This window comes from Akebia trifoliata, chromosome 15 (assembly GCF_017979445.1).
Source record: "Akebia trifoliata isolate Shusen 1 chromosome 15, ASM1797944v1, whole genome shotgun sequence".
NCBI classification, from domain to species: domain Eukaryota; kingdom Viridiplantae; phylum Streptophyta; class Magnoliopsida; order Ranunculales; family Lardizabalaceae; genus Akebia; species Akebia trifoliata.
The window spans coordinates 2,772,773-2,794,676 of NC_141389.1; the positions used below are offsets into that span (position 1 = coordinate 2,772,773).

At 36.0% G+C, this 21,904-nt stretch overlaps 3 protein-coding genes across 5 annotated transcripts; all 3 read right to left on the reverse strand.

Moving 5' to 3' along the window:
• Positions 1-380: 380 nt before the first annotated feature.
• LOC147383905 (uncharacterized) lies at positions 381-886 on the reverse strand. The gene has a single exon (XM_086424744.1). It carries the CDS (start codon positions 818-820, stop codon positions 482-484), a length of 339 nt encoding a protein of 112 aa, XP_086280870.1. The 5' UTR covers positions 821-886; the 3' UTR covers positions 381-481.
• Positions 887-2,927: 2,041 nt separating this feature from the next.
• Positions 2,928-7,214, reverse strand: LOC147383906 (uncharacterized). The gene is made up of 2 exons (XM_086425990.1): positions 6,502-7,214; positions 2,928-3,284 (listed from the first exon to the last, which is right to left on the reverse strand). The coding sequence occupies exons 1-2, from the start codon at positions 7,162-7,164 to the stop codon at positions 3,126-3,128; spliced, it is 822 nt and encodes a 273-aa protein (XP_086282116.1). The 5' UTR covers positions 7,165-7,214; the 3' UTR covers positions 2,928-3,125.
• A 1,044-nt stretch (positions 7,215-8,258) lies between these two features.
• LOC147383907 (uncharacterized) lies at positions 8,259-19,441 on the reverse strand. Of its 3 annotated transcripts, XR_015172884.1 has the most exons (14): positions 19,281-19,441; positions 18,760-19,117; positions 17,295-17,484; positions 17,151-17,200; positions 16,488-16,580; positions 16,318-16,406; positions 16,120-16,198; positions 15,468-15,550; positions 13,372-13,450; positions 12,017-12,665; positions 10,474-10,560; positions 9,149-9,752; positions 8,773-8,833; positions 8,613-8,691 (listed from the first exon to the last, which is right to left on the reverse strand). XR_015172884.1 is itself a non-coding variant. In XM_086426251.1 (13 exons), exons 1-13 carry the CDS (start codon positions 19,310-19,312, stop codon positions 8,547-8,549), a joined length of 2,535 nt encoding a protein of 844 aa, XP_086282377.1. In that variant the 5' UTR covers positions 19,313-19,441; the 3' UTR covers positions 8,259-8,546. The 3 variants fall into 3 exon arrangements, 2 of the variants coding, with proteins under 2 accessions (XP_086282377.1, XP_086282375.1); XM_086426251.1 differs by lacking the exon at positions 8,773-8,833 and having other exon boundaries at positions 8,259-8,691; positions 10,474-10,557; XM_086426249.1 differs by lacking the exon at positions 8,773-8,833 and having other exon boundaries at positions 8,259-8,691.
• Positions 19,442-21,904: the final 2,463 nt, after the last annotated feature.

The window sequence follows — 21,904 nt, forward strand, 5'->3', positions numbered from 1 at the left end:
TCCGAGACATATTGTTTGTCTTGTGAGATTCCGCAAAATAAAAAAACCTAGTCCATCCATTTCTTGATACCGAGATGACTCAAGCGATATGTCTCCGTCTCGAATGAGTTTTGAAATCATATATAGACCCCTTTCTGACTTTTAACATCTTACTTCTAACTTGGGCGTTGGAGTGGAATTAATAGCTACGACAAAATAAATATCACTATATCAAGATCCCCCCCCCCCACCACCACCACCACCACCACCACCACCACCACCTATAGAAGAATCATCATGATTTACCATATCAAGCAATGAACCAATCTAAATGCACATATTACTAGATAATCCTTAAGTTCTTAAATTTTTTTTTTCCATTTCATCCCATTAAAACAATGTTTAATGGGAAAACAAGAAAACAGATTAAAAGACACAATTACATACAAATAACAACTTGAACACTTAGAAAACAAAGAGAAAGAGAATCAAATCCAAATCCTCAGTAGCGACAGATTCGAGCAGTGGGCATGGTGACACAAATTTGAGCATACTTCTTCTTTGCTTCTGGAGACCCTCGCTTCGGTTCATCAGCAAATGCAACTCCAGCAATCGAACAAGCCGCTGCGGCTGCAGCAGCAAACATCAAGTCCCTCCTTCCATTGTTGCTCTCATTCTTCTTCTTAGTCTCATTCAACTTCACTTGTTCTCCTCCTTCAATGATACTTGAAGCCTTAGCAATTATCAGTCTACGAGGGGTTGTTGTTGTTGTTGTCGGACGAGCTCGTCCGGAGACTGTTACGCCACCTAGGAATGAGGTTGCCATGGTGGTTGAAGCCATTATGATCTCTCTTCTCTCTCTCTCTGTTGTGTTTTTTCTCTATTGAGTTGAGTTCTTTTAGGCTAAAGACTGCAAATTAACATGAATAGGACTTGTTAGAAGGCCACCCATTTTCTTATCCTAAGACATGTTCTCTAACCAATGGATGGTAGCCACGTGTATTGGTTTATCTTGGTGGGAAAAAGTGGTCTTGATTGCTCATTTGGGTTATTCTATAGAATGATAATGTTGGATGCTTTTTTGTCCGATCCCAATTAGAGAAGGTCATGTGGTACCATGGTTTTAAAACTCGGTTTGGCGTCTCGTCTTGTCCAGGCTGGATACCGAGTCGTCTCGGACGAGTTTTTCATTTTAAAAAAATTAAAAAAATTGTATGTGAGTCCTAAGTCTTGATAAAAAAATGACTTTGTGAGTTAGTCTCGTTTAGTTCTGATATCTACTTAACTCGAGCGATATATCTCGATCTCGGACGAGTTTTAAAACCATGTGTGGTACTACATGAGGGATGTCTTTCTAAATGCACCCACCATGAGTTTTTGGGTGGTATCTTAACAACCTATTTAGTAAAATCTTTCTTAATGCCCCCCTCCCTCCTCTCACCTCGATAAACGGAGAATTCCAATCATTGAGATTGGTGATTGAAATCGTAGAGATCAGCCAATCAGAAAATCAAGCTCGACAATTTGTTGCTTATAGAAATCAAGGTGATCTCTTGAAAAGCCGGCATTATCTCATCAATAAGAATTATAGTCAACAAATTGATTTTTTTTTTTTTTGGTTGGCATTAATTAGGACCACTTCTGCACAGTAGCTTGATATAACTAATATCCAATGTAGCACTAATTTTTTGTGGAAAAAAATGGATCACAATTTTACACTTAACGTCTAAGATTTTCATTTCCTTCTAGAAGGTTTGAAACTCATAATGCCATTCTAACAGATAGCATTTTAAATAAAAAGAGTTTATATATATATATATATATATATAAATATATTATTATATGGAATTTGAAATATAAACCATCAAGAACATTCTTTGAAAATTAAATGATAGTCGCAAATATATAAAAGGGACCGACTAGTTGCCCATCACCTATTACCAAATGTACTCCATCACTTAAAAAATTCTCCTTTCCACTCCATTTGGATTACACTCAAAAAATAATTATAAAAAGTCTTTTTTTTCTTTATATTTTTATATTTTTTTTGTTCTTCCTCAATTAAGCCCACAAAAATTATTGTTGATTCAGTAAATTTTGCAAGAAATATTTTGTCGATCTTGAACCATACATTCCCTTAAAATACACATGTTCACATTAATTTCTAAACAAAGAAAAAAAAAATCAGTTCCTTAATTAAGTTTGAGTTAAATAGAACACGAGCAAAATCAATCACAAAACATGAGGGAAGTAAAACACGAGCAAATAATACAAAACTACAAGTTAAAATAAAGGTTCAACCCCAAAAGGTTACACATATTGAAATGCAAGCAATAGGTTAAAATAAAGGTTATAAAAAATAAAGGATTTTTTGCAATGTTAGTGCAACCAGCAATTGCTGGTGCGCAACTAGTCAGTCATTATTAAGAAAGTTTTTAAAACATAATCTAAACATCCACCTTATTTGTGATTTATAGCAATTGGTTTACTGCAAATTTTCAGTTCAGTTTCTGAATAATTTTAGGAAAACTTAAGCCCATTACTTTGCTGATACATGAACTGCGCTCAAAATCAAATCAAATGTATCACCACGATCTTGATCATGTATAAAATGGCTCAATTTTATCAAGTCACTTCCACTGCAATTGCAAATATGCCCATATCTGCGCTCACTACCTTAATTAACATTCATTTGGTTCATCATCATCATCCTCATCTTGGGTGACCAAGTGGACCTGTAATTGACCTTCATTGAACGACTAATCAACTGTAATGCTGACGCTCACCGACCCCAACCTCCTCCGATGAGGAAATTTGATTTAGAAAAGATCAATATCCCAATTAAAGTGGACATTAAGATCCTGACAGTCATGCTGTTTAAGCACTATTGAGAAATGTTGCATTTGAAATAGCAAGTAAACAAAATATATCATGAAACTTTCAATACCTGACACAAAATAACATGTTCATCAAATTGATAACCTCTGAAGTTGATTTGTTTTCTTCCCCTTTTTCAAGAAGACAATGTCATGTCCAAAAATTCACTCATTTATATATAAAATGAATAAAGGAAATGAGAAACCAAGTTCTACTAGTCCCTCCCTAGGCTATATGGATGGATACATTACCCTTGGATCTCTTTCTTGTTACATGTCTAGCTTTTCGGCATCCTCAAGAACGATTGCCTTAGTAGGCTTTGCCAACAGATCCGTGTATTCTTGGAACGGAGATTTCGTGAAACGGGTCTCCTTCCATAAATCAGGAGTCAAAAACCCGTACGTTTTCTGTAGGCAATCAAAAGTTGCCTGCATATACACAGTTATTTATCAGACATCGTGTGTATCATCATTTTCTCTATATACAAACATCTTCATAAACAGAACCACTTATTAGTTGAAACACCTGAAGGAAACATATCAACAACAAAGCAAAGTTTGAATCATGATTGTATCGATTTTAGGGTTGAAAAATCAAGGATCGAAGATTTTCTAAATGGGGGGTTCAAGAAAAGCTTGAAAAAAGAATGGGTTAGGGAGAAGATTTGAAGGGATGGTTTAAGATTGAGGGCATTTAGGTAAATGTGTGAAAGTCTCTTAGAGACCAAGCTTAAGGTATATTATGTCATCCGCTTTAAAAAAACATGAGTTTCTCAAACATTTACCAAACATGGAGGGGTTTTTCTAAATCAATCCTGGCTTGGTAACACAGGGCTATCCAAAATATTAACAAGAATGTGAGGGGGTTTGTCTAAAATCACCTTTTTAATGGGAGACTGGAGTCAAGTGGCATGCCATCATTTAGAAGACACAAGGGTACTTCAAATATTTATCTAAAATGTGAAAATCAAATTTAAACAATGATTCTTTCAAAGGAGCCCAAGGACAAGAGATATGTTGTCAGTTTGAAAACATGAGGGTATCTTCAATACCTTTCAAAACATGGAGGACCTTATCTAAATCAACCTTTTTAAGGGATAACCTTCTAAAGGAAACTCAGGTCAATGAAACATTGGGGTATCGCAAATATTTTTAGAAACATCCAGATCACTCTTAAAAAGAGTGTCTTTCATAGGAGGCCAAGGTCAAGGGGCATGAAATTTGAAAACACAGATTTAAAAAAAAAAAAAAAGACACAACAATCACCTTTAAAAGAGGAATAGTCCAGAGGAGACCAAGCTGAAAGGGCATATTTGAACTTACATCGTTTTAAAAACACAGGAGAATCTCGAATATTTTGGTAAACATGGAAGGGCTGTTCTAAACCATTTGTGCATGTGTGCAACGAAAAGGAGAAGAAAAAGGTTTTGGGTGATGGGCCATGACAGACAATCGGAGGAATATCTTCTCATCTCTAGACTTGATGCATTACAGCATGGGTGCAACACTACCTTTGTAGCACAACACAGAACACAATATCCAACTATTTGAAGTGGACCCATGAAATTATGAGCTTGTAGTACTAGAGAAAAACCGAAAGGTGAAATATTCTACACATTCATTCTCCACATTGAACTGCATTGGAAATATTCACATCTGTTAAAAACTCATATCCTGGCTGACAATAAGACTGATTTTATCCTACACAAGGGTGGAGCTAGGGGGGTGATAGTGGGTAAAAAATTTGGTTCATTATTTCCTTCCCCATGTTTTGGTCAATATTAGAGACTACCTGTGTTTTCAAAGATATGCCCCCTCTCATGTTCTGGTCTATGTTCGAGATACGTCGTATTCGCATGTTTTAACTTTTGACACCCTTATCAAATTAATGACACGCCACTCCCAATTTTGGTCAATATTAGAGATACCCTTGGATTTTCAACCTGATTACATACACTTTTTTTTTTTTTTTTTTGAAAAGGAAAATAAATTTTTTGAAAAAGATTACTACACTCTTTGACCTACTTCTTCTCTAAGAATAGATGTGAAATGACCTAAATGCTCCCCATCTTCATATTTTCTCCTAAAACCAATCATCTCCAAACTGTTTTTACCACTATTTCAACTTTACAATTTCACCTTTTCAACATTTAAACCTCAATAACAAGATAGAATTTTCTTCATAGGTAAGAGGATGGATATTTGCATAGAAAGACAATGGGTTGAAGAAGAGGTTGGATAGATTAATAATAGTCTACCATAGAGTTAAATAAGTTGAAGATGATGGAATTTTAGGTTGAAATTGTTTTCATTTTTAAGATTCTACCTCCTTCAACCTTTAAATCTGAAGCACAAGATAAGATTTAGGAGAAGTAGAAAAGATGAAGTTTTGGGTAGAAAGAATTTTTGCAGTATTAATATAAAATAATGCAAAAAAGGGCCAAGATGGTAAGGTTTTCTATTATACAAGATACGAGTGGATTAATGATTGTTTGAGTATATACATTGAGAAAGACATTATTAATAATATTGACAATGAAGAGATTATGAACTGCTTTCAGAACATTAAAATTCGTTAATAATAATTATAAAGAATTTTGTAATGGAAGTAAATAAGTAAGAAAAGATTTGAATAACAATCATTGTGTATTTTTTGTTGATTCGTCTTCAATTCCCTTCTCAATGGTGGTACTTTATTGATGAAAATTTAACAAGAAAAAAAGGCGGTCAAATAATTACTTTTTAAATAATTACTTTTTTTTATTTATAGATAAGTAGATCAATTGTATTAAATTTAGATAAAATAATTACTGACGACATCAATCAACTATAATCCCCCCCACCCACCAAGAAAATCCTAGCCCCACCCCTGATTCTACAGATGTTTCTAATAAGGATGTCAATGGATACCCAAAACCGATTAGTTGATTTTGGGTCTACCATTATGGGATCAATTTTTGGGTCCGGTTTTGGGTGGCTATCTTAAGGACTTGATAAGAGTCGGGTCTCATTTGGGTACCCAATAGGTATCATATGGGTACTCGACTAGTCAATTTATTTTAGTTATAATAACATTTGTAATCTAATTAAATATCAACCAAAAAAAATATCTTGAAGCAAATGAACTTGAACTAAAATTAAAATATAAAAAGAATGTGACTTCTTTAATTTTTATCTTTTCTTTACATGAACAGACAATCGTTTTTGTTGATTAGTCAAAATCGTATTTTTTGTTGATTCGTCTTCAAGTAAATAAGTTCTTAACTAAAGGCCTAAAACTAATGAGTTCGATGCTCCATATAGAACCCTAAAATCAAATTAATACAAGCAAATAAAAGGACTAAGGAAGCACAAATCTAATAATTTCATTGAAGATGGTTGCACTAAGATACTCAAAAAATGTAAATTAAGCATGCCACATTATTATATATTTTACAAATTAGAAAAGAAAACAACATGCCTCATGCAAAAATCCATAAAATCATACAAAGCCCTAAAATCAAACTAAACAAACAAACAAAAAAAAAAAAAGGGATTAAGGAACCTAAAACCTAATAATTTCATTGAAGATAGTTCCGCTAAGCTTCTCAAAAAATGCAAATATAATACTGAAATTAACAGAAAAAAAGTTGAGATGTTTCCAAACCTTAACGAAATTCCCGAGCGTTTTAGTCGATCCACGAGAAGAAGTGAACACGTCTTCGATCCCAGCAAATTGCAAGACCTTCTTAGGAACCCTAGCAGCAACGATCCCAGCACCACGAGGCGCCGGCACCATCCGAACTGTAACTGACCCACATTTACCGGTAACCTTACACGGTACTGTATGAGGCTTCCCGATCTTATTCCCCCAATAACCTCTCCTCACCGGAATCACCGAAAGCTTCGCCAAAATTATACCTCCCCGAATCGCAGTGGCAACTTCTTTGCTACATTTCACACCTAACCCAACATGACCATTACCATCACCAACGACTACAAAGGCTTTGAACCGGGTTCGTTGACCGGCTCGGGTTTGTTTCTGAACCGGCATGATTTTCATGACCTCGTCTTTGAGTTGAGGACCGAGTAGGGTTTCGATGATCTGGTGTTCTTTGACTGGGAGTGAATGGAGATAGATTTGTTCCAAACTCTTGATTCTTCCTTCCTTAACGAGTCGTCCGAGCTTCGTTACTGGGACCCACTTTTCTTCTTCTTCGCGTCGTCCGCCACGTCGGCCACCACGTCGATCTCCTCGGCCACGATCACCTCGGCCTCCGCGACCGAACCCTCTACCAAAGCCTCCTCGTTCTCCACCTCTCTCCGCCATTGTTGGGCTAAAGTTTGTGCTGGTGCGATCTCAGCGTGAGTTCGAGAGAGGAAATTTAGCTGTGAAACAGGGTTTATATATGGTGGGCAAGAAGTAGGGTTTCGTCTTTGATCGTGTGGTGATTATAGATGGTAAGTAACTGTCTATCAACTTCGGTAATCTCGTGGGCCTCACCATAAAACTCATGAATTTTTTGCTCTCCGTGGCCCATGAATTTTTGAGCCCAAATCTTTGCGGTAGGGCTGGCAATGGGTCGGGTGTGGGTCGGTTAAAGTTAAAGCCAATTATCCATATCCGATTTTATACCCACTTATGCTAAGGATATCCATATCCAACTATTTTCAAGTGGATATATATATGTATATTATTGTGAAGATGATGGAAAAAACCTTAATTTTGGATTATACATATATTTTATTGTGAATTTATCAAATTAAATTCAGATAAATGGATATTCGGACTAGATATAATGCCTATCCATAGCCAACCCTAAAATATTTGGATAAAAATAATTGTGGATAAATTTACTTGAATTCATAATCGGATAAAAAAGTGTACCCATACTCAAATAACTTGGGTAGTAGGATGAGTCAGGTAAGAGGATATTATCCGATCCATTGCCAACCGTAGGTAGGACTGGCAATGAATCGGATCAAATACGATCCAGATTAGGAATTTGGACATACATCATGTATTTGAAAGTAAATAAATGATGTATATGTATAGTACATATTTTATTTATATTTGTCATACATTGTATTCATACATGAAATGAGATTATACGGACCGACTCATATGTACCGCATGGCCTTGTGGCACCCAAAAATAAGATCAGATGCAACATGGATATAGAGCATAAAATTCCCCAAAAAATTGAAAAAATCAAAATCAAAATCAAAATGAAGATCTAACCCATAAAAAGAAATTTTTTTTTTAAATTTTGGGAGCAAATATGAGAATCAAGATGTTATTTTCATCGACCCTGATTGTTAGTACAGATAATTTCATCAAATTGGATCAATTCTGACAAACTCAATTTTGTGCCTCAAATATATATGTATATATAAATATATAAAAATGTATGAGTTAGAGACTTTTAAAGTAATCGGTATGAATTACCAATGGTTTGTACCTTTTATATGATCAAATTTCAATAGTTGGAGGATACATTTCATGGGGCAAAGAAATATGCGGCAAAAGCATGCTTTGAATAATATTCAACAACAAAAAAAGACAGCCCTGGCAGTAGAGAAGATTTCAGTTGTGTAGGAATTTCTTTTCTTTATTCTACAACTGAAAAGCTCTATTTGCGACAGCATTTCAGAACGGTGTAGCAATCACCACTAGCTCTAAAATGATCCACAAGGCTTGCAGGTCCAATCTCACGATTCTGACTGATTTTGGTTCCGAGAAATAAAGCGAACTACTTGCTTCCCAAGGTCCAAGGTCGTGTCTTTGCCATCATCCAGACGAACAGCGGCCAAAACAGATTCGCCTTCGATCACGCCAGTTATCACTCCCTTGTGCCTACAAGACAGGTAACATGTATATATGAGTCCGACTAGCCTTAGTAAGATTTCAACTCTTACTAAGGGTCATTGACCTTACCTTTGTGGCATCCAAAAATATGATCCAATGTCACGGGTTGTAGAGGACAAAATTCTATCAACTTTGAAAAAAAAAATTCAAAAAAATGTTATTTTTCACCAAGGAATTTTAATTTAAATTTGAGAGTCACATGGAGGTTCGGTAGCCATCCATTTTCAAAACCTTGGATGGGGTGTTGGATTTGCCAATGTGGCAATCCATTTGAGCAAAACAACCCTTAGTAAGACTAAAAATCTTACTAAGTTTGTAAGGACAGTGAGTTTCTATATATCTATTTAGCTGCACTGCATCTGCATTTATTTTTGACAAATTTTAGAAAAACATGAATGATCTTAAGTTCACAATTTCATGGAAGTCGGAATCATCTCAAACTCACCAGGAATTGTCAGATGTGTGATTAACTTCGACTCTCTTTCCAATAGCATCCTTACCCAACTTCTTTAGGATCCAGTTAGCCTCCATGACCTCATTTGTCGGGTTGTCTTGATGCACTTGTGTGCCATCCTCATCTTTCCTCACTTGAGATTCCTCCAATGAAGGTGATGACGGTCTCTTTCTTTTCGACCTCTGGCCTTTGATGGAACTCCTCTCGTCCTCGCTGTGAGGAACGCACGAACTCTGGCTGTCGAGATAAGGATTCTTGAATTTTAACTTTAGTAATGGTTTGGGGTCTTTAGGCAATGAAGCCAAAACAGAGATTGTATGTGCATTGTTATCGTGGCTTTCCCCATGTACATTTGGGGCATTTGGTGTGCCTTTTGAATGCCTCCTCAGGGCAAACTCATCATTTCCAAATGTTGGGGTTTCAGTTATAGGATCTACAGTCGTGCTTCTTTCAGTGCTCCTCTCTGGTAAAACATGAGTCTTTCCCATAGCAGTAGACTCGTATCCCGGTGTAACTTTTTGCAGCTTTATCAAACCACTTTCCTGGCCTCTATTCTTCGAACCTTTTAACAGATTTGCATTATCAAGGTTCTCTCCTGCAAATGTATAAGCGTTTAATGATTTTTTTTTCTTTGTTGATCGAATAAAAAGCACAAATGGCTAATCTATTAATCTATTGGGAAACAAAAATCAGAAAAAATTTAAATTTGGGAGTCACACGAAAAGAATAACACCCCAAGAATAACACCAATGAACAAGTCTTATTCATCCGTTGGGAGAATTTTTCAGAAGAAAATGTTATCTAGAAGCCTGGCTTACGAGTAAAAGGGCATCGTAAGAGCAACTCCAACTGGTCTCTAAAACTCTAAATTTAAAGATAGAGATGGCCGAACCTAACTCCAACCAGTCTCTAATTTAGAGAAACCCCCTCGAAATCACTGTTCACATCTCCAAAAATATAGAGAAGTTGAGAAATTTTAGAGGGCCTCTCTCTAAATCACTATTCATCTTTTTAAAATACCGATTTTGTCCCCACTTTTTTCATAAATGCTATTTTTGACCTTTTTTAATGGGACATGTTTTAAATACAATTTTTTGTCCCTTTCACTTCTCAAAATTTTCAAGTGAATGAAAAGTATTGTAGAGAAGGGGCCGGGGTGGAGTTCAACTTGGTTTGGAGACGATTAGAGAAGATGCCAATTCTCGAGGAAAAATTTAGAGACATGGGTAGGAATTGCTCTAAAGCAGAACAGACTTCTGCAGACACATGTCAACTACCAACTATCATCAGAAACTTGAATTAAGCAAAGCCCTTACCGTCAAAATAGCTGCTTATTCCTTCCTGTCTCTTAACCATATGCTTCATATCATTGACCTTTTGATGGCTTGTATCTTCACTGCCTCCTGTTCATAAAAAATTACCAAATAATATAAAAACAACTTTAAGTACACAAGGAAAATGAATATTTTCAAAAAGAAGGAACATTTCAGATAAAGAATATAAAAAGGGAACTTTCAAATTAATCGTACTTGCAGGTAACTGAGGCTTTGGGGAACATTGCTTAGCAAAAAAAAAGAGGTATTGGGGAACATAGACTGCATTGAAATCATTTGAAGATGATTTCAGCATTGGAGGTGAAAGTAAAGATGTCTGTCAAAGATGGACGTGGTGTTACACTAGTGTCACTATTTTTTTATATATACATATAAATTTATTGCTAAGAAGAGAAAGACAAAAAAGACTGCCTGGAGCACACAGACTCCCACCTAAAAACAAAATCTTCAAAATAAATACCACTTTAAACTCAACAAAAAAGTTTACATGAAAAGAATAACACCCCAAGAACCGACAATCTAATATAAAAGCTATGGTCACGTAGAACAAGTACTTTGGTGCATGCCTCATGCTGAAAAATTGTTCAAAAATCCAAGGTGTACCTATGATAAATGTTTTATTCAAATTTTCCTGAGGGCCCTTTGTTTGTATATAGTCTTATTATAAAATATTTACCAATAAAAGAGGAAATGGGCAAAGTCTCCAATCTTCAAGATATAAACTCCTTGACCTTACGAATAGGCTATGATGTTTTATCCTTCTCTAAGTGTGGATGAACAATATGTCCAAATCCCTTAGACTTTTGCAGGAGAAAGAAACAAAAGATAGTAGATGTACTTGTCAAAAAAAAATAAAAAATAGTAGATGTGTCCTTGAGATGTTTTGGTCATGTACAACGAAGATCATATAACAGTCCCAATTAGAAGGGAACGTGCAAGTTGAAGATTCCATAAGTGCGGGGGGGGGGGGGGGGGGTGAAGATAAAAAATGGTGTAGATAGCATAGTGAAAGAAGATTTGCGGACTCGATAATTAAAAAAAGACTTGGCTTTTAATAGAATTGAATGGGAGGATAGGATTCATTCAGCTGAAACCAAAATTTTGGATTACACTTTGAAAAGAGAGGATAGAATTTTGAAAAAGTGACTATAGCCCATTGAAAACTTAGATATCCATGATAACTTATCATCGAGCAGTGGTACAATCAAGGGAACAATAAACCCAAGGAAAAAAGATAGATATCCACCATATATGCAGACGACCACTGATTTAAAACATATGACCAAAACTTTTGGTGCTCTTGTAGATAAGAAGGCCTCCTTCATGAGCATAACGGATGCGGAAATATTGGAAAGGAAACAGATTAGGTGAACATAAAAAAATAAATTATTTTATTGTGTCTTTTTATCTCTATAACCACCTTGTATTTTGTCAACTTTTGTTTTTTTTTTATTAAGCATAGACACTTGGTAAAAGAAGACAAGAAAGACTACTTACTAGTTAGCATGTAAAAATGATCACATACCATTAGAAGAAGATGTTAAATTGTGCTCTCTGTGACAACTTGAAGTTTCGGACCTCGGAGGGTTAGTTATATATCTATTTCTTCCACCGAGATGTATAACTAGTTTTGTTCCTTTCACAGTCTCCGACTTGCTAGCATGTTTTTCAGTACCTTCCCCCGTGTTCAAACCATGTAATTTACTATTCTTAATCTGGATAACTTTGGGGACCCTAACTTCATTATTCGTCACAACCTTGTCAATGAAATTGTGCTTCACAATTCCTGCCTGATTAATAGAGCTTGCCTCCCTAGCATTGCCTGGATTCCCGATAATAGGAGATGAAAACATCTCTTGCCCTTCACTTCTATACGAATCAATCTGACAGCCTTTTTTCTTTCCATACTGTTTTTTCGAGAACTTCTTCTCATATTCCTTAGTTTTCTTTGCTGCTTTATAATCTGACCCTTTGACAGAAAACTTCAACGTACGTCCATACTCTTGTTTCAATATAACGGGATTGTATTCGTCATCGTCCGAATACTGTGAAACAGAAAATTTGTCTTCTTGAGAGGGCAATCCAGAAGCAGCCCTCAAGCTTGCAATCAGACCTTGATCAGCTTTGTCTCTCCTTCTCCAAATCTCTTGAACAGCATCATCAGGATCCCTGACCTGGCCAGTATGTAAAAAACCCTTTATATTAGTAAGAGATGCAATGGACCTCTCCACCCAAAACTATCACATAGGGCAGCAACCTGGGCAGGCTGGCCCTAACTCAACCCAATTGATGGGCGAGCCTCGGCCGAGTTATGTGGAAGATGAGTTGAGCCTGGGTTAGAATTACTCAACCCGATTTCAATTTGGGTTGAGCTCGGGTTGAGGGTACGAGCAACCCGATTCAACCCGATGCTATATCGGTATATATAAATATTTTTATATTAATTATAGATTTTTTTATTTAGCTTTTGTATTCCATCTTATTATTAGGACTCGTGGACAATTAGTGTGAACTTTGGTTTAGCATGGTTTTTCTAAATATTCTCTGAATGATGGATTTGATGATTCTATGCGATTTTTGTTTTTGATATTTAATATCTTTCTTTTTTTAAATATAAAATTTAGTTGCGATCAAAATGAAATTAGGGTTATTCCACGAGCCCAACCTGACCAAACTGTCCAAAATTACCTAACTCAGGCTAACCCGAACTCAACCCGATTTTAGAAGATCAAGCTCGAGTTGAGCTTGGGTTAGTGAACTTAGGCCCGATGGTCGGGTTGAGTTGAGCTCGGGTTGAGGGTTCTGCTACTTGGGTGGAGACTGGGTTTACCCTCCAACCTGCCCAGGTTGCAGGCTTACTATCACATAAGCTAAACATACCTGGTAACTGTCTCCACGACATGCAGCGCACTTGTAATATAGATTTCCATCAGCCTGAAACTGCAGATACCTTTCATCACTGCACAATGTATATAAACAAATTGTAAGTTAAAACTAAGGATCTTTTTCGTTGTGGTCGGTATTAGAAACAATGAATCTAGAAAATAAAGATTGAGATTGAAAACTAGCTTCACCCGTTCAAAAAATACAGGAAACAATTACTTAGAAAGAATCACATAGACAAGTAGCCCACAAAATCCATAAGAAAATTGAAGTAGAGCAAGAGCAGAGTTTTTAAACCCAACACTATCTTTGATGTGGTCTAATTTTAAAAAAAAAAATTACTAAAAGACATTCGTACATGTGTTAGCAGGATCAAAGATGAGTGAACCAAAGGCAAGGAGATAGATGGTGTGAAAGAGAAGCCAAAGCATTGAATCTCTAGTTTCCAAGATTGAAGAAAATTTCTTATAGGAAATGCGTACAACAGACACTGTCCAAAAGAACGGCACCTATGTAAAATAGACACGAACATGTGCACCAACATCCATAAGAAGTTTCAGATACCACGACCCTCACAAACCCAGTTTAAGGTGCCACACCCGTACAGCTTTTTAAATATATGAAGGGCTTTATTTCTTAAAATACATTTTCAAATCATGCTATTTGAAACCCCATAGAGACAAACCAAGGAAAGAACATGGAAAACACCCTATATTCGCAAGATGCTGAAGATTGGTAACCTCTCCAAACCCAGACACCTTAATTTTTGAAAACTTGATGGCTAAACAAGATACTGCATGACCTCTAAGGAAACCAAGCTGACTTTGAAATGCAACTAAGAAGAAAAGATTGTTGTTGGTGGACTGAAGGTGGGAACCTTGGGGCCACCTTCCTTAAAACCAAACCCAACAACATAACTGCACCCCAACCATTCCTTAACACTCTCATTTCCTGTCTATCTAAACCTTGTGGCTCTTCTCAGTCATTGCTTTTGCATATTGACCCTAACTATTGTTCTCTTATCCCCAACTATTTCTTTCCACCTTAAATTGCATAAAAAAATATTTTATTCTCACATCAGGATCTTCAATCTTGTGGTATTGGACCAAACGCATTTTGGTGCTTTGTTGAATACATTCGAAGTTACAAGCCACTCCCCCACCATCACACCCCCACCTACTCCCGCTTCATGCAACTAAGCTCAGTGTTCAACAGCTAAAGATATGCAACTCTCGGCTGATGAACAGAAAAAGAGTTTCCAAAGATTTTTACATCACCTCAGCCAAGGTTTTCCTTTCTGCTTTGTTGTCATAAGTCTTTCTGAATTTTGAGAGCAAGAAGCGAACTACAAGAGAGCTTTCTTTATCTTTATGGATAACCAATCCATTTTCAAATATAGTTGGAAGACTTTCCCCAAGAAATGGTTACATAAAACGGAAAGATCGGAACATGGGAAAAGATCTGATACCAATACGGACTACCCATTTCAATTGTTGTGCTTTCTTAAATTGCATACCAATACAAGGGTTCAAGCTTCGATCAACATTTGTGGAGTTTCTGTTCAAGCAGCTGTTTTGAACATTGGTGAAATTTCAGGAAACTTCTGGGCTTCATACTAGTTACAAAATATTGTGACCAACGGTATTTTGACCAAAATTTTGAGATTTCCTTTTAGTTTCAGACAAGACCAGCACCATTAAAACTATGCGTAGTAAGTCCATAGTAAAAATCCATATCTTCAAAACACCTAGAACTGATTTTTTTTTTTGCTTATCGTGGGTATTCCCAACCTTCGGGTGAGACTAATCCCACGGTCACACACACAGTCACCACGGAAAGTCCTAAGTACAACTGGTTGAATCGAGGGTCAACCAGACCCTGGAGGGTGACCCCAAGGAATTCATTGCTTCGTGGGTTTCAAACACTTGACCTACCCTTCTTGAGGAACTTATCAAGCCTTGGCTTGCCACTAGGCCAAACCCTTGGGGTTAGAGCTGAATTTAAATACAATGAATATGAATAAAACACTGACAATGAGAATGCAACAAAATAATCAACTGCAGTCGCAGTTAAGAACAATAGTAGGGAAAAACCTGATGCCATCACATTGACAGTGCACCCAGCGCTCACAAACATCACAGCAAACCATTGGTGTTAACTCTGAATCTCTATAAACCTACAAATAAAAGGAGGGAAATCTAGTCAACTTCTTCAAAGCTGACAAAAGAGGTTAAATGTACCTTCAATATTTACAGGCATAATTTTAGAGGGGCACTTCATGAGAGAAAGAAAAAGATCATAAAGAAATAAAGAAGTATTCAACAATAAAACCTTCCCATACCATTAAAAAGTTTAAATTCAATGGTGATGCATCTGCAAAAGATGAAGCATCAAACCGAAAAATTCTATCTATGAGTACATCACCAAGTTTATATTTAAAATGTGACCAGAAATAAGAGCAACTCCAACCCACATCTCTAAACTTTTCCTCCAAATTGGCATCTTCTCTAAATTTAGAGAAGATGCTCACCTCTGAATCAGTTTGAACTCCAACCAACACCTGCTCTAAAATACTATTCATCCTTTAAAACACTATTCATTCACTTTCAAAAGTATAAAAGAGAAGGGGACAAAAATGGTATTTAAAACATGTTCCATGAAAAGAGAAGGTCAAAACAGGTTGGAGCTGCTCTAATAAAAGCCCAAAGATTTTCATTATTCTGGCCAAAAATATGCATATGGTACCTTCAAACAAACAGGGCAGTAATTCCCCTTCACAAACAACCTCCCACAAGCATCGCAGCATGTGTGTCCTAGAAACCATCTATAAGATCAAAGAATAGAGAGTTAATTCATAATCATACCAACAACCAACCCAATGACTATGGTTCAAACACCCCAATGTAACAAGGTGACAACTCATTTTATATGCAAAAGCAATACCTAGTACTTGGGCCATTTCCAGGAACAGTGGACCCACAGCTGTGACACCTTGTATGTTCTGGGCACAAATATGGTCCATTGGTAACATTCTGAAATATCCCAATAAGGAAAAAAAATTGTTATTTAGATTATAACAATGAAAGGCCAGGGGTAGTAAATAAACAACCCACCTTGTGAGGAGGATGCTGACAGTAGCAATGGTAGGCGCCATCACACCTTTTACAGAACATGAACTTGGTTGGATCACCGGTTCTTCGGCATATCTAGAAAAAACATAATGCATTATATGTGTTAATACATGTTTTATGTAAAGGGACTAGTTAAACAGCTTATAAACTAATAAAGCAAACCTAGCCATTCATCAGTGAGAATTAAATTCCTCGGTTTTCTCAAGCGAATATGAATTTCCATTTTTCATTATGCACCCCATCCTCCCTCTTACACCACCTCTTATCACTCCACTTAACACTCTAGTCCATAAATTTTGCCTGCTCCACATGTATGGGTAGCTTAAATGTACACTCAAAAAAGATTTGTTGACCAAATTTTGTTATAACACCACAAACACATTGAGTCTAGTCCAACACTTCCAGGATTTAAGTGAAGTAAGACAAGTAGTTGATAACAATGCATCCTTCGGCTGTCATGCAAATACATTCCTCTAAACTACTTCGCCATGCAAAAATAATTTCAAAGTATAAAAGAAAATTTACAAAAGAACTCGAGAGATGATGATCAGTTCTCTAATGTAACCCCTGAAAGCAAGGATCGGCTAAACTTTGATGTATGAAAGAAACCAATAAATTGATTATATGCAGCATGGCAACAATTACCTCACAAGTTCTACAAGAGGGGCAGACCCATGAACTCAAATGGAATAGATCTGCAAATAATTCCATGAGAATAAGTTATTAGAGCAGAAGTAATTAGAATTATGAGGTCTATTAAATATGGTTTAGAGATAGCAGTCAAGGGACCTCTATATTGAGCCCAACTTTTGAGGCAGCTCCTATGATACTTCTTGCTGCAAATTTTGCATGCAAGCATCTTAACTTCTCTTTGACTTCCTTCATTTTCTCCTTGAAAGCACATCCGACACATTACTTTAACAGTGGAAGAACCCTGGTCTTCTCCAACAAGATTTTGGATTGTTTCTCCAAAGATATCCTGAGGTCACGAGAAAAAATAAATAAATCAATCAAACACACCAAATCAAATAAGCAGCAGATCAAAACAAGATCATATTTTAAAATGTTGCATAAATAACTTTCCTAAATATGAAAACAATAGTGGCGTTGATGGCTAGTTTATATTGTATAAACCCAAATATACAGATGGTTCAAGAAGACATTATTTGAAATGGTCAAATTGAACGATGAGGTGGGCGGGGAAAGAACTAAAGATCCACTGTTATGATCCCGAGAGATAATAGCTTTACTTTCCACACCATTATCACCTAGGCTTGTATTGGTTGAGTTCTTATTAAATGGTATTAGAGCTAGCACCACATCTCGGCCTAGGGAACCAAAAAGAAGAGTGACAGAATGGAAGTTATCACAAAGTGGGCCACTATGAACATTAGCAGAAGGGCAGAACCGGATAAAAGACCAGGCTCCATGGAATGGGCTGCCACGGACATCAAATGCAGAGAGTCGTGATGTGTTACAACCTAAGAGCATCTCCAACCGGTCTCTAAAACTCTAAATATAGAGGGAGAGATGTCCGAACACAACTCCAAACGGTCCCTATTCTAGAGAAACCCCCTTTATATCACTGTTCACATCTTCAAATATAGAGATCTGGATAAATTGTGAAGGGCGTCTCTAAATCACTATTCACCTTTTTAAATACTATTTTATCGCCCTTGCCCATAAATGTCATTTTTTACCTTCTCTTTTCATGGAACATGTTTTCAATACCATTTTTGTCCCCTTCTCTTTTCAACTTTTTCCAAGTGAATGAATAGTGTTCTAGCAAAGGGGAATGGATTGGAGGTGAGCATCTTCTTCAAAGAAAAATTTATAGACGTGGGTTGCAGATACTCTAAGAGACTTTAACTTTCTGCACCATTACCATCTTTGTGCTTTAGGTGCATTGGTTAGGTTCTTATCAACCACATAGTATATTAACGCTCTTTTATTTCGTTTCAATTCTTTATCTTTTTTAATAATTCAACAATTACTATTCCAATAAATTATCCACCTTTAAATGCTATCAATATAAGCCAACTAAAATGATTCTTCCAATAACAATTCTACCCATCAATTGATATTATTGCAAACAAATAAATAAATAAAAAGAAGGTTAAGCTATTTGGGTACTCTAATTGGCTTCCATGTATTCAACACCATATGATCTCAGAAATTTAGAACAAAATGAACATATCTCAAATTTCCAAAATTCAAAGAAAAATATATAAATTGGAGGAGGAAAAAGCCTCACCACCACCAAGCTTCCCATTTCGAACGTCCGAGCATAATCCTCGGCCACCATCGAAACCTCAGCCCCTCTCTTCTGCAATGCAGCCCGCTTCGACTGCACCGACAAATACTCCTCCCCATCCCCACCACCACCATAACTATCTCCTCCTCCAAACCCATCTATCACTTGCGGTGGAGGCGGAGGAGTCCGCACAATCCGAGGGACCAAAATCTGCACAGTAGTCTTCTCCTTAGCCCTAACCAACCACGGATCATTCAAGAACTCTTCAACCCTAGAAATCTCCTCTAAGAAATCTTTCCTCCCTTTTTCACTCTGAATCTTTTGAGGAAATCCAAGAGTGCAGAAACAGATGCGTTGGCTGTAAAACGAATTCAAACAAATTATTATCGCTATTATTAAAACCAATTAAGAAAGATCGAAAGATAATTGAAAGCGAGATGACAAAATCTTCGCTAAAGTTGGTGAAGGTTTAGATAAATTTAGAGGAGGTTTTAGTGTGAGTGGAATAACGATTAACGAACCATGTAATTGGGCACGCGACGTGAAAGGCCATCAGATTATCAGATTTGATTGGTAATTTTCGCGGGGTTTTTTGTTTTTTTTTTTCCAATTTTTTGAAAAAATTAAAAAAAAAAAATTGTATATTTTAGAGAGGAAAAAAAACTGAATGTAGGCGAGTTAGGGTTTCTATTTATTTATTTACCAGAAATTTAGGAGTGAAAATTAATGGGTCATCGCTTTTGACTCGGAGAGATAAATAGATCCGAAATCTAAAATCCAATATCCGAACCCAAATATAAGTCTACCACGTTTTTATCAATTGGTGAATATTTGAGGGTGGTTTTGTTAACATGTGGCCTAAGGGCACACGTTAAGGTACAATAAATACACTTGGGAGATTTAATTTTGTACCAAAAATGCCAAAAAATGTTTTTTTTTTACCAAAATACCTTCTTATGTTTATTCCCAAGGTGTATTTCTTGCACTTTAACGTGTGCCCCCTATTCGAGATTAGGGGTGTCAATGGGTACCCATTTAATCGGAATCAAAAATCTTGATTCCGGATTTTTTTTTTATTGGGATTGAGTAGAGCTACTTTTAAAATGGAACCGAACTGATAGGAACCAGAACCATTAGGTTCTATCCAATGGATACCTGTGAGTACCCAAAATCGATTTATTTTGTCATTTCTTTTCATAATATAGATGATTTAAGGTATTTAATTTTTTATTCAAAATAATGCATCTTATATAAAATTCTTCAATTTTTCATATAAATTATTGATTGGATCTTAAAATGAGATACTCTTCTAAAAATTTATTACTTTTAACAAAGATACATTTTTAAATAAATTTTTTTTTTTTAAATCAATAATTTGTATCTTTAGTATACCAAACTATAACTTAATTAATAATTTTGTTTATAAAATATTAATTTTTTGAAAGGAATTTTTTTATAATGATTTGCAATACTTTTTTTCTCATTCGATTCTTGAGAATCGGAACCAATAGGTACCCGTGATTTTTGGAGGTTCCGGTTTCATTTATTTTGGAATCCCTATTCGAGATGAGTTATGAAAATCCAACTCACTTTTTTGTAAGCTCTCTTTAGAGAGCCATAAATCCTTTGCTTTGCTTCGGGATACACAAGGAGATATCTTTATGGTTTTCTATGATTCTGTGAAGGGAGTCAGATTATTATGACTCATTTGAGATACCTCCGTGTTTTCAAAGCAAAAAACATAACCCCTTGACCTCGGTCTTCTATGATTAACTATTGATAAAATGACAGATTAATCTCATGATAATCTTGTTGATTAAGATAAGTGAAGTGGTAATTAATTACCACCAAAACCATCTAAAAAAGGATAAGGTCATACTCCAATCAAAGAAAATTACGCAATTATGTGTATCTTGGGGGAGTGAACAATGAAATCCATAAGGAGTTATCTCAAAATCTTGAAGATAATTTACTCCCTTATCCATTAATGATCATGATTGATAAGACACCATAAAGTTTAAATTACCTTTAAGACCTCCATCATAAAAGATAAAAGTAGTCCACTTTGATTGTCTTGCAAATATCACCAATTAGAGGTTTTGGAGCATAATGTATCACCATGATCTCATGAAAAGTTTGGAATAACCATGGGGTCTAAGGCAAATCCATCCAAGGTTTCTCACTTGGAAAGCTTTATCAAAGAGTCGTGATAATCTGACACTCCAAGTGGTGTACTCTCCCATCCACCCCTAACGTGGCATGTGTTAGAATCATATATATTTTCATTGAGATACACAACTGCACATATTTGTCACGTTTGTATGGGGGAGTATGCCACATGAAGGTGTTAGATTATCATTATTCTTTATCAAATTCTCTTCTCAAAATATTTCTTTTACTCTCAAAAACTCCTTCCATCCTTGGATAATTCTATTGAAGACTTAAGACCTTAAAAAGAAGAAGAAAGTCCAAAGTAAATTAACCAACAATACTAGTTTTATTTGCATTATGCTTCCCACTGCTATGCCCCTCAATCCTTTTTCAGTTTTTTTTGTGTGTGTGTTAATTAGAGCCTTAATTCACTGAGTTTGTATCCCATCTAGCAATCCAATCAAACTTGTTTGAAATTAAACCTCCATGTGAGACTTGAATGAGAGGATGGATAGAAACCTGTAGGACCATTTTAGAATCCAACTTTATACAATTTAAAGCACTTTAATGACATTTTCATATAATTTAGGCATCAAAAATGCTAATGCCAGCCTTGAACTTGCAAGAAAATTGGTTTTTTGTCTTTTATTTTTATTTTTATTTTTTTTTCCAAATGAGAGATGAACATGACCGGAAAAAATTTGTGGACCAAGCAAAGGTTAAATGTGAAAGATTGGGCACCATTGTAAGTCTATAATAAGTTCCATAAGATTATTTCCATTTATTCATATAATTACCAAGATCCTAAATAATCTTTACTTAAGGTTTTATTTGGATTGTGAGAAATGGAGAGAAAAGAAATTCATTAACGCTGTGTTTGGATTGAGGGAAGGGGAGGGAAGAGAAACTCATTAAGGGAAGGGAAGGGAAGGGAAGAGAAGACTAGTTTCTCTTCATCTTGTTTGGATTGAAAGAGAAAAGAAGAGAAAGAATC

Bases quoted from the DNA above. Each gene is read 5' to 3' on its own strand.
- LOC147383905 (XM_086424744.1), bottom strand. From the start codon at position 820: ATGGCTTCAACCACCATGGCAACCTCATTCCTAGGTGGCGTAACAGTC.
- LOC147383906 (XM_086425990.1), bottom strand. From the start codon at position 7,164: ATGGCGGAGAGAGGTGGAGAACGAGGAGGCTTTGGTAGAGGGTTCGGT. The intron at 3,285-6,501 runs GTTTGGAAACAT...GTGTATATGCAG, and splicing joins CGCTCGGGAATTTCGTTAAG to GCAACTTTTGATTGCCTACA.
- LOC147383907 (XM_086426249.1), bottom strand. From the start codon at position 19,312: ATGGCCTTTCACGTCGCGTGCCCAATTACATG. The intron at 17,485-18,759 runs GTGAGGCTTTTT...TCGTGACCTCAG, and splicing joins AAATGGGAAGCTTGGTGGTG to GATATCTTTGGAGAAACAAT. The intron at 13,451-15,467 runs GTTTTTCCCTAC...TACATTGTGCAG, and splicing joins TGTCAATGTGATGGCATCAG to TGATGAAAGGTATCTGCAGT.